The sequence below is a fragment of the Uranotaenia lowii genome, chromosome 3 (assembly GCF_029784155.1).
Source record: "Uranotaenia lowii strain MFRU-FL chromosome 3, ASM2978415v1, whole genome shotgun sequence".
NCBI lineage: Eukaryota > Metazoa > Arthropoda > Insecta > Diptera > Culicidae > Uranotaenia > Uranotaenia lowii.
Genome location: NC_073693.1, coordinates 206,103,674 through 206,120,477, shown reverse-complemented (window position 1 = coordinate 206,120,477; position 16,804 = coordinate 206,103,674). Strand labels below are relative to the sequence as shown.

Genomic DNA, 16,804 nt, shown 5'->3' with positions numbered 1-16,804 from the left:
AAGTTTTTTTCTTCTCCGTCTCTCTCTATCGCTTGCAGTTAGTTCCCTCTTTCGTTGTTCCCTCAACTTGCAATAGTTTTCATTCTTTTCCTGTCCATTTGTTTGCTCTTGTTGACTGTTCGTGGGTTCTGGGGTGGTGGCAGGGGTGATTTTTTGTGTTCCAAAATTTTGGATTTTTATTTTCGAAACCGAGTCACCGTCTGTTGATGTGCGTGTGCGTGTATGGGTGTGCGCATGTGACTCATTACGCACGGAGCATGACACGCGTCCCTAATGTGTGCATACAGGAGCCTAGACTCGGTGCAGTAGCGCTACCAGCAGTGGCAGCGAGCTTTATAATGGGATTCTTTTTTTTTGGGAAATAGAGATTTCCGAAAAAGGGAGAGGGGAAAGGATTTTTTTTCCAAAATTTTGGATCGATGAAAAGGACGGCAAAAAAGAACGGTGTTTTTGGATTTTTATAGATTAGATTTTGGAAAATTCTATCAGTTTCAATCGGGACAGCTTTCGAATCAGTGCGAGTAACAAGTATGAATTTTTATAAAAACGTAGAGACGTATTGCTACTTTTGAACGAACAAAAACAATCTGCGATCTGATAACGTTCCATCAATGGATATAGCTGTAAGTGGATTATTAGGAAATGTGACATTTGAACTGACTGCTGATGAGTGTAGTGTAGTGTAAACCCTTTTAAAAAAATCCTACCTCATCGAACAGGTGTTTTTTTCTATTTAAAAAGCAAAAAAAAAAAGGATAACAACGATACACAAACATACCCATTACAATCATAAAGAAAGGATTTGATGTAAACAACAAGGCGAATGGAATCCTAATGAACCGAATCTGTGGAAAATATTATCAAAAAAGTTGCCAACTCTAAATACGGGGAGCTGCGCAAATGGAAGAGGGTGGTGTGAGAGCTATGAAGTTTATTTTGTTTGCCGCTTTTCTTACTAACCGAAAGGCCGCCAAGATTACGACGTATCAAATGGAAAAGTTTTCCTCATTTGCTAGTGAAAAATACGTCGTCATCGCCTATCGGCAGGTCACCCTCCGTTTAGTTTGCTTTCTCGACGACGACGACGACGACGACGGCGGTTAAAAGTTGCTAGTTTTCGGAAGAAAATATTTTCAACCATTTGTCACGACAGATTCGAAAACTGTTGCGAAAGTCGTTTTGTTGGGAGCTGATCACTTTTGGGTTTGTCTGGCTTTTCGGTCACTACTTTTGTCTGTTGAAACGTGAATTTTAAGATATGTCTTAAAATATAAAAACACAGGGCTAATTCACGGTTTATTCTGAAAATAAAACCTGATGAGCTGGTACCTACATTCTGGTGAAATGATCTTATCGAATAATTAATTCCTAAATCTTTTCAACAAGTGATTGTAGAAATCATATACCTAGAGTCAGTTTCGAAAATTGTGATCTGATTTTTGATTCTCATTTTTATTCAAATTTGTGCTTGGAATTTAAAAAAAAATTAGAAAATTTTGCCTATTATATCTAGTTTTGTTGATGTGTCGTTTAGGAATCGAAGATTATCAGTTTTGAGCCAAATCATACATTGTCAACTGATCATTTAAATTTGAATAAAACAAATTGAACCTTTGTTAACCTTTGATTTACTAAGAATTCAGATTTTTTTCAGAGATATTCTGATTTTGACGATTCAACGCTTAAAAAAAGAAATTCCATCATTTTTCAAAATTGATAAGAAATTTTTTTTTAAGTTTTTGTATTAGTGAAGACGTTTTTTGGTAATAAAAAAAAACGTTTCGACTTAATTTGATCGCTCGAAATTCCATTAAAATTTCTTTAGAATTCCATATTCTACCGAACAAGCAAAAAAAAAATCTTATGAGCTGTTTATCCGAAATGAATATAACTTCTGGACTTCTAGAATGTGGCATATAGATTCAAGTCCTTTGATTTGAATATTTTAGATGTAAATAGTTATAATTGTTACCAAAAATACTTCCAAGTGAATTTTTGCCTTTTCGAAAAAAAAATGCTAGAGATAGCTATTTTGGGTTTAGCGATTCTCAATTATTCCTAAATTTACTCTGAAATTGTTGCCACCTTCACCTGGATTAAATTAATAAAAAGAACACTCAATAACTTTTTCTCAGAATTCAAAATAATTTGAAGTCATCGAGGAAGTTGACATGGATATTGTAGCCAAAAGCATTGATTAGCGTAGCCAAAAAAAGTGCACAAATTTATTGAATGACCTTTTTCCAAAGTTATCTCGAAAACAAGAGCTTAAAAAAAAGAAAACTAAATGAATATTTGGAATCAGCGCACCAAAACAGCTAAAATTAGCTTTTTTATTTGTTGCACCTCGGAAAAATGTGAACTTTGTTCCCTTGTGTTATCAATAATTTGCACTGATAGAAACCTTATTAAAAGTTTGTAAACTTTTCGCGTGTAACGAATTAGCAAATTAGTGGTTAAGCCATATTTTTTAAATTATAAAATGTTAAGCTAGATGTGCTTTAAGCTATTGGAATGTGTGTTTATTGAAATGAAAGATTCAACGCAGGTTTCAGAGCTGGTAAAGAGTTCATCCTGTATTCAGTATTCCAGTAAGGTCCTTACATAACTGCACTCTATACTAGCGATTGTTTGTTACACAAGTGATCGTCAATACGCGATCAATCAATCGCGTTAATCTTGGGTTTCATTCAACACTACACTTCCTGCTACACCAACAACTTCTTCCAGCCGTCGGAAATCAACAGGCGTATGACAACCGCAGCGTAGTTGTTTATCGAAAGATGAAATCTGAGCTTTTCCTCCAACGCGATAGAAGGTGTCGTCCAGCTTGGCTCCTAGTCGGCAATAAGGCGAGACTGGCAGGCAGCTGACCATCGCCCAAACAGCCTTATCCAATACGCCAGAATGGTCTTCCAGCAGTCGATTGCTAGATTTACTCATGCTGACCTCGAATCCTTTGCGCTGGCCCGTCTCTGCGCTGGCTGATCCCTTTGAAAAGATTGGCTCGTCTGCACTCTGGTATAGCTGACGCACTTGCTTTCCGCAAGATTAAAACTTGAGAGTACCCTTCTCACCAACTCTTTCCCGGTAAATTTGAATCGGCAGAGAGGTAACTCAAATCGCCAGAGGGATCGTAACGATCTCTCTGGCGATTTTGCATCATCACATCGTTAGAGAGGAACACACCATACGCGTGCCTTGGGTGAGTGCCACGAATTAAGCTAAGACACGCCCTCCAGAGAAACACACGAAAACAACCCGAATCGTGTTTGTATGTTTCTCTTCGAGACGCGTGTTTGTCTGCCTGCGAAGTCGACTGCTACGATTGAAAGCACGCATATAAAAAACGCGGAGATAAATGCGACCACATCGTACGAGAGTACCATTCAAACTGATTTCGCATGTACGCATTCGTATTCGTTGCCTCTAGGTATCTCGGCAGGACAAATCGAATGAGAATTCTTGCGTTCTTGGAGTGTCGCCGAAATTAACCGTTTTATTCTAAGTTCGGTGACTCAACTCTCAATTTTTTGCATGCTCTGTCGATTTCTGAGAGGACGCGCTTACTGGGTTGGAGTGTCGCCGAAATTAACCGTTTTATTCTAAGTTCGGTGACTCAACTCTCAATTTTTTGCATGCTCTGTCGATTTCTGAGAGGACGCGCTTACTGGGTTCTTCCTTCCAGACGTGAGTGGACCCATAACCTGTTGAAATGAGAGATTCAACGCAGTTTTCAGTTGTGGAATAGAGTTGATTCAAGCAACCAACAGTTCGGATAACATTCGTATGTCATAAGGTTACCAGATTGCCTGGTTTTATCCGGATTTGTTCGGATTTTCAAAATACAAAGGATTCAAAATTTGGAAACAGTTTTGTTCCGCACGGTTGCCCGGATCCCATCGAAACATGCCCGAATTTTATTCCAGATTTTTTGGAAATTTAAGCAAGTGAAAAATTGAGAGATTTTTTTTTTATTTATGCCTCCAAACGAAATTTTTTGAGCAAGTTTTAAAAAGTTTTTATGATTTTTAGAAGCCCAAAATACGATTTAAAATCTGCCGATAAGTATTGATGAACCATGTTTTTATTCATTTTTTTCTCCTTGATTTTTATTGAGTAATTTCTAGGTTTTGATAAAATTTGCACGGGTTTTGCCCGGTTGTCAATTTTGAAATCAAAGTCCCAGATTTTGCCAGGTTTTTATATAAAATTGCCCGGATTTGCCGGCCCCGGTAAGTGCTGAAAAAAATTTGGCAACCTTTATCCATCAGGTGTTATTAACTTAATTTTGTAATCTTACTCGTTTTCTTTTCAGCTCAATTTTTAAGTAGTTGAACGATCTTTAAAGTTCACAAAAGTTCGCAACTTCCTTCTAACGCAAACAACTTCTAACCAGATTCCAAAAGCAGGAGCATTACAAAAAATCGAAAAAAATAGATACTCTTTTCGCCTCTTAATGCTTTTTGATTTAATCAAGCATATTAAAGCATGGATCACTACAAATCTGAGTTGTGGGTTTTCTTTCAATGAAAACGGTGTGGAAAAACATATAATCTACTTAAACTTATCTATTCGAATAAAATAAAATGTCCCAATTGGTTGCAAAATGTCTACTGCGGCAGGAATCGACAATTTCTCAATGAGTTTTGTATGAATATATTTTCAAAAAAAAAGAATAAAAATGGTTCCGCAGGCTATCAGGCTTTCCAGAGAAATAATTTCATACATGTCAGAAATTCCCGGGAATGAAACTATGATTCCCGGAAATCGGGAATTCCCGACCGGGAAATCCCGGGACAGACACTCTAGTATGAGCTGAAAAAAATACTAACGGTCCTGTTTAAATTAAATTGGCGCCCAACTCAGGGCCTATAAGGTTAAATTTGGGGTTTTTGAAAAGTCAATTACTAGTGGAATTACTCTTTGTATTTTGATTACTTACACAGTTTATGAGTTAGATAGAAGATATTTAAGTTTATTTGGGTTTAATAGAGATGCATGTGTTGGATCATGGATCACATAACCGAATTTATAAAAAATAGAAATGAGAAGAACAAAGAATCGCTCTACGTTTTCGAGTACACTAGTCCTTAGAAATTATCCAAAGACTATGAACGCTCTTGAAAAATGTTTGCTCATTTTCAAAAAGTTTGAAATTCCATATAAGGGTTATATTGCTTTTCGTTTTTACGATTACAACAGACATTAAATGAAATTTTGACAGTTCGTTTTTCTGTTTGGATGAGAAAATTTTCCATCAAATTAGAGCTTCACACAACTTCATGCAGCATATTACAAAAATAAAATTTGATGAGTTGTGGTATAAGTGGTAAAATCTCATCGAAACACCTAATGTAGCATTTTTAAATGGTGCAAACCATACGCTACTGGAATGAATATAAAAACAAACAAACATTGAATTTAAAGCAACATGTAAATATCAACTTAAATCGGTATGAAATAACCTTTCTTATGAACATAATTCTATTGGAAAAATAAATTGCGTTTACATACTCAAAATCTGGTGCGAAATAAATTTAGGTCTTAGAATAATCGGAGAAAACTAAGATGGTAGTAAAAAACAACTTTCTAATCTAACCAAACTAGTCGAAAAATTTTTTATTGGTATTTTCAAAATTTAATGATGCCTAAATGTGTAAATTAACGTCAAATTTCTAATTGACTGCCCAAAATTTTCACCAGTGCCTGAAATAATTTTGCTGATTGATTGTTTGAAAAGTAAGGTTCTACGCCTTTTATTTCTTTTTTGTAACAATAATCTTTAAAAAAATTGATGAAAAATCTTATTCACATATCCATCATCAGATTCCAACCTTAGCTTTTTTAGGAACTTAGAGATTTATTTTTTTTAGCAATAGATAATTGATCTGCAGTTTTTTTCTGAACCTTTCATTTCTACTTTTTCTTTGACCTTGAATAACATAAAAACAAGTGATTGTAGCAGAACGTTGCCTGGGTATAATATTTGAGTTACGTTACAAGGTTTCCAAAACTATAAATTTCGTACTAATTTTCAAATTCTGCGGTTCAGAAACATGCGAGAAACAGCAATTTTAAGCGAAGTGCGCTTAATTGACATTCTAGATCTCTAAAGGCAGTTTCTTTTTGTCTGGGCTTTAAAGGAGCGTTTCATGAATTCATTGGGCGTCACAGAAAATCTTCTTCTGGAACACACTCTAGGATGGATTAGAGATAAAATGTTTAATTAAACAAATAGTTTTCCGTGAAAGTTAATAAAAAACAGGCAAAATCAGGCAAAATCAGGAATATTAAAAAAAATCAGAAAAAAACAGAGGCTTATCGGACTACCAGAATGGGCCTAAAAAAATCAGGCAAATCCTGAAATTCAGACACTCAAGCGCCTCTCAGCAAATCTCGTTCACATCTGTTTGCAGCGTATGTCCACTTACGCTCCCCTATCTTCAGTTTTAATTTAAAAGATTTTTAAAGAAAGTTGTCTAGTTTATTATGGCAGTTGAATAACCATTTTTCACATGTAGGGGAGATAAGGGCATAACGAGCACCCAGGGCATAATAAGCGCTTCTTTTTTCTACAAAAGTACGTATTTTCTTAAACAAATTTTCATGAGGATTTGTTTCGTACTACCTATAGTATTAATTTTTCACCAAAAAAGGGATATATTTTTCATCTTTACAGAAATATTAAATAATATCCAGCTAGGTTCTCAGGTGACGAAAATATTCTAATTTTTGACCACCACCAAATAAGCTTTTAGGACCTTTAAATCATCTTGATCTGAAATGTACGCACTGCAACATGGTTTACACATTGTTTCTCAATTTTCACCATCATGAAATTTTTGATTTTTCACTTTAATCCATTTTAAAACGCGTGTTTACTTAAATTTGTTGACTTGTGGCGAACAGAGCACTATTAATCAGGGCAAGATGAGCATTTTCTGCCGTATATTCTAGCAGCGAATTCAACTCGATATAGTCTACTGAATAATAGAGCTACGGCTTGACTTGTTTCATCTGTCGATTTGGCCTATTGGTAAGGTGTCGGAGAGGTAACCAGTAGACTCGAGTTCGATTCCTGTTCGAGGGAATTTTTTTTCACATATCATTCTTGATTGATTTTTTTGATTGTTACATTATACGGCTTGTAGCATCATCCGTCAAACAAAACACCAGAAACTCATACATTATGCATGTGTCAATTCTTTGAATTCTCAAACAGACCTAGATAATTTTGTTATTGCTTTGTTTAATGAATCTACGCCTCACCGTTTAGTGCCAAACGCATCGATCATGAATGATAAATGAAAAAAAAATTACCTTGACCAGGCATCGAACTCGAGTCTACTGATTGCCTCTCCGACACCTTACCAATAGGTCAATTGTCAAGCTGTAGCTCTATCATTCAGTTGACTTCATCGAGTCGAATTCGCTGCTAGATTCCCCGCCAGAAAACGCTCATCGTGCCTTGATTAATGGTGCTTATACTGCCCCAGGGGGTTCTTATTATGCCCCTACTGTGACTGGTTTTCAGCTTTCGGCAAAAATTTTTAAAATGCATTTTAAACGTTTTTATTTACTTTTTCAAGTTTCATCCAATAAGGCAATAAACTATTTGAGTGTCTGAACACGAAATAATGATGTAATTCACATATTATAGCTGTGTTCTACGGTTAAACAGGCGTTTTCCTTAAGGGGGGGGGGGGGGGGGGTAGGGTCTAACACTTTCAAAAAATCGATTTTTTTATTTTTTTATTTTCTTATTGTAAAACATTTTAAGAATGTTGTGTCAAATTTTCAAGTCAATTGAAGCAAAACTGTAGAAATTATAGGCCTTTATCTCCTCCTATCTAATACTGCAAGAAAGCAAGAGCAGAAACTTCAAACGCGTTTTTCTCGGAAGCACATTTTTAAAGTCCGTGGACATCGTCATTTGAAAACTACTTATCCGATTCTTTTCAAATTTGGAACATATTTTCTACATATAAAATACCAGACCCCAACGTTTTTCTTTTTTGATTTTTTTTTACTTTGGGGAGATTTTACAGGTGAAAAATGGCGGATTTTTTTGTGAAAAATCGTAGTTTTTACTTCAAACAGCCACAAAAATTTCATAAAATTTTTTTTAAGTTAAATAAAAACGTTGGGGTCCAGAAAAACATCTATTAAAAATATTTTGCTCAGATTTTTTGACTTCAGATGATTCTGTGCTGAGATACAGTGTCCACCGCAAATCCTGTTTTCTAAAAGGCATCCTCGAAAGTGCTCCGTCACCGACTCATTTTTCAATATTTTTCTACGAAAAAATTACTAAATGTTCTTTTAACAATACTTTGTATAATGCAAAAAATTAGAATACATTTTTTTGAACGATAGCTCTTGAAAAAAATCGTGAAAATGGTATTTTTTTATACCCGTTCGACCCTACCCCCCCCCCTTAAGATGGCCATTATGCCCTCATCTCCCCTACTAAAAATGGATGAAAAGTATTTAGTATGTTACTTTGATTTATCGGCCTAGCGGTGAAAAGTGATATCCTTTTTAGTAGGGACATCTAAAGATTATGAAATTTTATATAGATGGATAGAAGGTTAGAAGAAATGAAAGATGGTGAAAATGAGCGGGTAGAATTTGTCTAGAAGCATTACCATCACATACTAAATTTTTGTTCCTCACGAGCCTACTACTATGGAGTGGTAGATACAGATAGAGTTGCATCTACCACCACACATTAGTACATTACACATTAGCGATCACATACCATCTTTTTGTTCGTCCGCACTACAAGTTCTCGCTTGTGGGGCGGACCACGCTAAGCCTACTAATGTGTGGTGGTAGATGCAACTCTATCTGTATCTACCACTCCATAGTAGTAGGCTCGTGAGGAACATAAATTTGGTATGTGATGGTAATGCTTCTAGACAAATTCTACCCGCTCATTTTCACCATCTTTCATTTCTTCTAACCTTCTATCCATCTATATAAAATTTCATAATCTTTAGATGTCCCTACTAAAAAGGACATCACTTTTCACCGCTAGGCCGATAAATCAAAGTAACAAACAAAAATTACGGTGGTTAATCTCTTCATAAAAGTATTTAGTATTTTACGTATTTTCAGGAATCATATAATAAAGATCCATTTAGCAAAACATGGTCGAATCATATTACAATTGTCTCAAAATGGTTGAGTATTTCTCTAAATCGAAAGCTAAATCGTTCCTAGAGCGCGACTACAATAATAATCAATCAAAAATGTATGCGGCTTAAATGTGCCACACATATGGAATCGACCTCAAATTTCAGTTCAAAGAATCAGTCACCGGCAAGCGACGATAATTACGGTCCCCCCATATGGTTTACATGCAATCATGTCGCTCTGTCAGGAGAAGGCGATTAGTGGGGAAATAGGTACTTTTTCGGGTACGTTAAAAGGTGTAGCTGAAGCTGAGTACTTTTGGTGAAAGGGTTCTCTAGTTATTTAGCCTTTTTTTTGCTTCAAACTTCAAAACCGTAATTATTGACAGGTTGTGTGATGTGAGCTGTTCAAGAGGTGCGAGAAGGGTCCTGCCTGGGGAAGGGTTCGTGAACATTTATTTACACACGCGTCCGATTTCAAATTGGAATTAGATTGGGCGGGATGTGTGCGTGGATGGTAGAAACAGCAGCAGCGTCTCAAATATTTATGACAATAATTAAATAATAGGTGGGCAATCGTGTTCAGTGAAACATGTCACTTAGGGGTTGCCCCACACAACTTCTCTCACATATTCCCGGGGATCAGGAAAACGTTAAGGCAATTGACTAATCGTCCCGAAAAAAAAAAATGCGATATAGCTCCGATAATGTGGAGTGTCACGGCCTGGGGTAAATGTCCGCTTCGCCGAAGGCTGCTAACGAAATATGTCAATGTATTTTTATCTATGAGCCGGGGAAAAATGAAATAAAATTCGAAAAATGTTTATTTTACCGATGTCGTTTCGGGCTCTCGAGTTTCCATTTTCGGACACCTTCCGCGTATTTTATTGCGCCACCTTTGCCGGGTGGATTCGTGAAACCTCTCGACATAGAGGAGCGGCCATAAAAATATGGGACTTGAGAAGGGCGAGAATATGACAGAAAAAGGGAATTCTTTTACGCACACACTGTCTGCTGATGTCCTATTCAACCGTTAGTGCTATTTGCTACTTTTTAATTTAATTAAGTATTTTGGAATTATTATGGCAAGATGTAACCATAGTTATATAAGGGTACCTTTTACGATTACTTAGCTTCTTTCCAGTAGATAATGGTGTATTTCCTTTTCCTTTCGTTACAGTATTTCAACAAAATGGCTGCATCAGTTTATGCAACACCGCCACCGGATTTTAGCGGTGAGGAAGCTGCGTTGAGCGACACTTCCAATTCGTCCCAAACAAACAGTTCCAACAACTCTACAATGAAGGCGTCCAAGCGCCCACTATCATCGACTTTTTTGCATTCACCTCAGGGAATGAGCACTGCCACTCAACTTAGCTCCGACAGCCTACCAGATCTGTCGAAGAAGCGCCGGAAGCAATCAATGCCCAGCCGCATCTCAGGTAATGGGGATCCCGAAACGGAAGGTGCAGAGCAAGCACCGGTGACCGAAAATCAAGAAGCAGAGGAAGACATTGAAGATGCTGATTCCGATGTTATACAATCGATGGCTAGTGTTCTAGCAGAACAGCAAAGTAACTTCCAGAAAATCTTTCTATCAAATCTCAGTCAATTACAGAAACAACATCTGTTACAACAGCAGGAAATCAATCGGTCAGAAGAAGCGTCGACCGAGAATGTAAGTCAGAACGGATCAGGTGCCGTGATATCGTTAAAAAGCCCGGAAAGTCTACTCAGCTTACCGGCGGCCTTGAAAGATTTGACTGAAAGTATTGCCGAGAAACGATCCGTACCAAATGGTATGCATGCGAGTGAAGATGTGCGCGAAAATAACCGAGAAACGAACATTGATCGCAACGAAAATGAACTCAACAATGTCAACCATGAAAAAGCAGTGTCTTCGGAAGCTGCAAACAAGGAAAACAATGACAAACTGATGAATGGTAATAAACAACAGTCGGCATCGCCTGCTGAGCCAATGGATATAAACTTAAAGAAAGAACTCCTTCAGGATCCAGAGTGGGATGGAGAAATCCACAGGACCCCGTTTGCCAACTCTGGTAAGCCGGAAGATTGGCTTTCGTTCCCAGGATTGCCGTTTCCGTTCCCTTCGGATGCAGCAGCAGCACTTACAGCATCCGGTTATCTACCTCAACTACCATTACTCGGAATGCCCTCTGTGCCATCATTTGGCCCGAGCGATAACTCCAACAGACCGAACGTACCCCCGTTGAGAATTTTCAATCCGGAGGCTTATTGTGACCTCTGCAATAAAGAATTTTGCAACAAGTATTTTCTGAAGACACACAAAGCAAACAAACACGGAATTTACGAGCCCCAAAGCGGTGGAAATGATTCGTTGCAAAATATGGGCTCTCTCAATCCATTTCACCAACTATCTCAGGTATTCCAAATGCAGCAACAACAACAACAGCAAGGAGTTCTGCAAGAGCAGCAAGAGAAATCCAACCAGGAAAATCAAATCCAAAACAATGAACTGCCCTCTCAATCTCTAATGCGACCAATCACATCACCGAAAATGTCCGTCAATCCAGTTCAACCGACTGTCTTCTGCGACATCTGCTTCAAAAAATTCAGCAGCCTAAGTGCTATGCGAAAACATCGTAGCAAAGCTCACGAAGTCAACAACTATAACCATCACAACACTCAACAACAACAGCATGCTTTCTCGCAACAGTTCCATAATCAACAACAACAATTTCAGCAGGCTTTGGAGCAGAAACCGGAACCCATCTCACCATCCGAGCTATCACCGGCTCTGGGTCCATTCCGAATGCCGGAAGGATTCCGAGAAGATTATTCAGTGGAGCAGGAAGATGCTTCGTTCACACCGCAACCGAGGAAGCTATCTCCGCTCTCAATTCAAGCTGCTCGAGAAGCCAACTTCTCCGCCGATAAGCTTAAACGATTGGGAGTACTGAATCCGGATGCGTTCTGCGAAATCTGTTGCAAGGAATACTGCAACAAGTACTTTTTGCGTACCCACAAGTTGAAACGTCACGGTATATTCCTACCACCGGATGATACCGCCAAGGAGGAGCGTAACCCGTGGAATTTTTCCCAGACAAGTCCGTTGAACTTGATTGTCGGTGGGAGCGAGGGTCCTGGATTCCCTCCGCCGTTGAAGAAATTGGTAGAGGAATGTGCTGATTTGGCTAAGGGCAATTTGAAGGAGGAACCTCAGCGCAATGAGAATGCCAATGGTAGTGCGGATGCAGGACAAGATGATGAAGCTGTTGAGAAGTCGGATCAAGCTTCGGGAGCGGAACAAGAGGCCGAAGCAATCAGTGTCGATCTTCAGAAGCTTCAATCGATGATTATGCAGCTGAATGATCTGAACAATCAGCGGAAGATGACGTGTGGTATATGTGGCAAGGAGATGGAGAATCAGTATTTGCTGCACGCTCATATGATTCAAGAGCACAACAACATGAACGAGAACAACAATGGAATCAAGTCTCCTAATATACCAGCTCACATGCAGGTTTCAGGAAATGAGTACGAAGTTTGCAAACAATGTGATAAGGAGTTTTCCAATACGTTCATGTTGAAGCAACATCTGATGGAAGCTCATGGAATACAAAGTTTGAGTCCGAAGCGGGAAGGTTTTATCACACCGGAACGTCCTACTACTGCTCCCAGTATGAGTATGCCGACCGGACCAAATTATGGAGAAAGGAAGCCGACCTTTTCGATGACGCCGACAAGCAGCTATTGTGAAATTTGTAACAAGGAATTGTGCAACAAGTACTTCATGAAGACACACATGCAGCGCATGCATGGAATAGAAATTGAAAATGGTGCGCAAATTGGAGGAGTGGTGTGCAATATTTGTAATAAGGAGTTGTGCAGTAAATACTTCTTGCGCGTTCATAAACATAATACCCATGGCATTGTTGAGGAAGGTGCTCCTTTACCTCAGCCTCGGAATAACGGATCCATGGAAAGTATGGAAAATGCGGAGTTTCCGTTTTCTCTTGAAGGCATTTTGAAGCCAGGAGAGATTTCGGATTTGAGTAACCGGTACTATTCACACTTTACCGAAGTTTGTCCTCTGTGCAGCCGACGGTTCCGCAGTGCAAAATGGCTTCGAGCTCACTTGCTGAGCGATCACGGTAAGATGGGAGTCGACAAACTGCGAGAGATTGAACACCGACTGGGAGGAAGCAGCAAATCGTCTAGTCCATCGCTCAAAATCCCTAACGGTGGTTTTGGGCTTAACCTAAGTGACCAGAAATTCAATCCTAAGTCTCCGTTTGGGCTTCCATCTCCGGATAATAAGTTCATGTTGAAAAATCCCTTCTCCGGATTGTTCGGTGTCGATCCCGCCAACTCGAATGTTGGTCCCAAAGGCTATCAGTGCTCGTACTGCCCGTTTTCAACACCTCTCCTTCCTCTGCTGTTTATCCACGAAAGAACTCACACCAGCTTAAACATAGTTCAGCAACAAATGATGCAGGAGAAGGAAAAGAATCAACCATCGATGACACTATCTCCAGTCATCAAATCTGAATCGGCAGTATCATTGGCCAAAGAAGCAAGCCGTTTTTCTCTTCCAATCCCATCTTCGTCATCCGACACACCTTCCCTGACGCCAGCATCGACACCACTGCCCTCATCCTCGCAGGAAGCGGAAACTCCTAAGGCACCCGCTTCACCACATCCACCGCAAGTCGCATCTCCCCAAGAACCATGTCAGCCCGAATCGTCTCAACCACAAATAGAAGAACAAGAGTCCCGTAAATCAGCATCTCCCAAATCCGAACAAAACCCAATTCTCGCGGAAATGGCCAACCTCACCCAGAGGCCGGCCATCTACGCCCTTCCCCAGCAGAGCGGCCCCTTGCTGATGCAGTCGTTCCTCATCGAGGAATCGGCTGTCCCGGAGGCCAATCGAGGCGATGATCAATTAAACCCAGCACAGCCGTCGGCATCTGCAAACAGGTTCGTACCAGCTGTAGTTTTTCTACCTGTCAAGGAACGCATTCATTCACCGATGACAATATCGTTCACTCTGAGCCCTGCCTAGGGTGGAAGGGTTGTTCCAAGACAATTGCAGCCTGAGTCCTCCGATTTGTGAGTGTTTTTATTTTTGAGTTTTATTCATGGCTTTGGGTTTGCTGAACCTCACTGCAAAATTGTGAAGTGACAAAATCAAATCAAAAGTACGGCCAGCTCAGAACAGCTGGATGGGAACGATTCGGTTCCAGCTTTGAAAGTAAAACTTTTGAAGCCAACTACAATGATGATGACGACGATGATGGGCAAAAAGTAAAATCCGCAAATACGTACGTACCTTTATCCGGGATGCGCTTGTGAAGGCAGGCCCGAAAAAGGAGCAGATTAATTCTACTTAGCAGAACAAAGATATAGGTGTAAGGAGAAGAAAAAAAAATCAAACTGTATTAATATTTGATCACCGTAGATTTATCGTTGTGTAGTCGTGTCTATTGGAAAGAATGAGCGAATTCAGATAGAATAAAAGTAAAAAGGGAGATCAGCTGAGAGCCAGGTACTTTCTACATGTTCTCAGTTCAGCTGTTGCAAATTAGAAACGCAGGAGAAAGCAAGAAAAAATATGGTTTGGTTTAGGGTTGAACATTAGCACGAATAATGGTGTCTTTAATTTTCATACCATTCACCGACCAAAACGAGCAGAAGTGCTTGCAAGGCGTAAAAGTTTCAGAGTATCATCCGCTAAAGTTGGGCTATTCGCCAATCAGGGCTCGTTTTTGAGTTTTCCATTAAATATCAGCTACTAGCATTACCTACCTAATTGCTTGACTGTAGATGAGGGAATAATCGATGTAGGAAATATAAACTAGCAAAATAAACCTAAAATATCAGAATGAATACTGTACTAAGAATAAGAGTAACAACAACAATGAGTAAAATTCTTGGTGATGTTCTAACAAAGTTCCTATTATGCGTAAATAGTATTGAAGACAAAATTGTATCTCTTGGGTATGATAGATTTTGTAAGATTGTTTACCGAGCGTTTAACGAGCGCTTGTGCTATTCTGAGAAGCAAAGACTTGAGGATCTTGGAAGCTTATGTAGTATTTGAGGGATGACACTTTCGTTGGTTGCTTTTGCAAGTGTATTATTTTGCTCAAAAAGCACAGAGTTAAAACAATAAAGCGGGACGAAGATTGAAAGGATGAAACACTAGCAAAAAACAAACAGGTGAAACCTATTGTATCAATGGAACCAAAACCGTAACTCAGGGTAATCGAAAGTACAAGCGGCCGTGCACTATATTTAATGATAATAATCGAAAAACAAAACGGCTCGTAATCGATCTACACACAACAAAACTAGTCAAATTTGGATACTCCTGTTACCTTAAATTATCGATCCCGAAATTGGTTACCATGGAAACACTGTAGAAGAACGATGCCTAAAGTACAATTTTATATAGTGAAATGAACCTATTGATAACCGAAATATTGCAACAACAGCAACAACAAAATCCATGAGCTAAACATACCTCAAACAAAAACACTACACAAGAACAATTGCACGTATTTGTTTTACCTTATCATGATGAGATTCAAAATCCAAAGTACGTAAACTATGCAAACAAGAAAAAAATATTATTCAAGCTAGTCGTCAAGTAGATGTAGAACAAGTAAACAAGTAAAAAAACCATTCCAGATATATGAATAACATGAAAAGTTACCAATTTCAATCAAAGTAATGATCAATGCACTATTTTACTATAGAAGCCTATGTACATAGTATAAGAAGTATGGTTATTTTATACAAGTAAACCCTGTAAAGTTCATTTCTAGTCTCTATAAAATATCGCTAGTCAAGGTAATTCCTCCAAGATAGGATAAAAATAATTTGAAATCAAAAGTTTTATGTTGACATTATATTGCTTCTGCCGTTGACTGTAGTAAAAAACCCAAACGGAGATAAGAGATAGAGGAAAACTATCCGAAAATTCCAGAGAGAATTTCGCGAAGAAACAAAACAAAAAGCGTGGAAAAGAGTACGTAAAAGAGCTAGTACCCTGACATTGGAGTGAATTCGCAAAGCGAACTTTACACAACACAAACCCGGAAGCACACCTCGGATTGCGTGAACCGATTTTACCTTTTGGTAATCTTAGGTTTCCTAAAAGAACGCAAAGAAACATGTGTGCGCGGGATCACCTCGGCGATTGCTATATAGAACAATATAAAAACTATAAAATGCTGTGTGCCTTTTAGCAATTGCTGACATGGATGAACGCGAATAAACTATACAAAAAAGTATGATGCAAACAATAAACACCGTAATGAGAAACAAAAACCAAACCAAAAGAAAGAAACGTTATCCTCACACTGATGACTGCTTTAGGGAAGAAAGTCGACAACCGGAAGGAAGCGCGTTATTCGAATAATCTATTAGAGCCGGGAAATATTTAAAATATTTGTACAAAGTGTATTTCGGGTGATAACGGGATGTCGCGAGGGGATAATGTTTCGAGAAATTCGACATCTTTCGGAAACGATTTATCAGAACAGATCAGGAAACGGTATGTTTCATTCTAACATTACAACATTAGGAACAGGAGCAGGTAGAAATATCATCCGAATATTCGGGACGATCATAACAATAACAGAACTGGATCAACAAAAAAAATACATCACTTC

At 38.6% G+C, this 16,804-nt stretch overlaps 1 protein-coding gene across 1 annotated transcript; it reads left to right on the top strand.

The window, feature by feature from the left end:
- Window positions 1-500: 500 nt before the first annotated feature.
- LOC129755475 (uncharacterized) lies at window positions 501-16,454 on the top strand. Its single transcript, XM_055751989.1, has 2 exons — window positions 501-623; window positions 10,321-16,454. The coding sequence occupies exons 1-2, from the start codon at window positions 612-614 to the stop codon at window positions 14,188-14,190; spliced, it is 3,882 nt and encodes a 1,293-aa protein (XP_055607964.1). The 5' UTR covers window positions 501-611; the 3' UTR covers window positions 14,191-16,454.
- The last annotated feature ends 350 nt before the right edge of the window (window positions 16,455-16,804 follow it).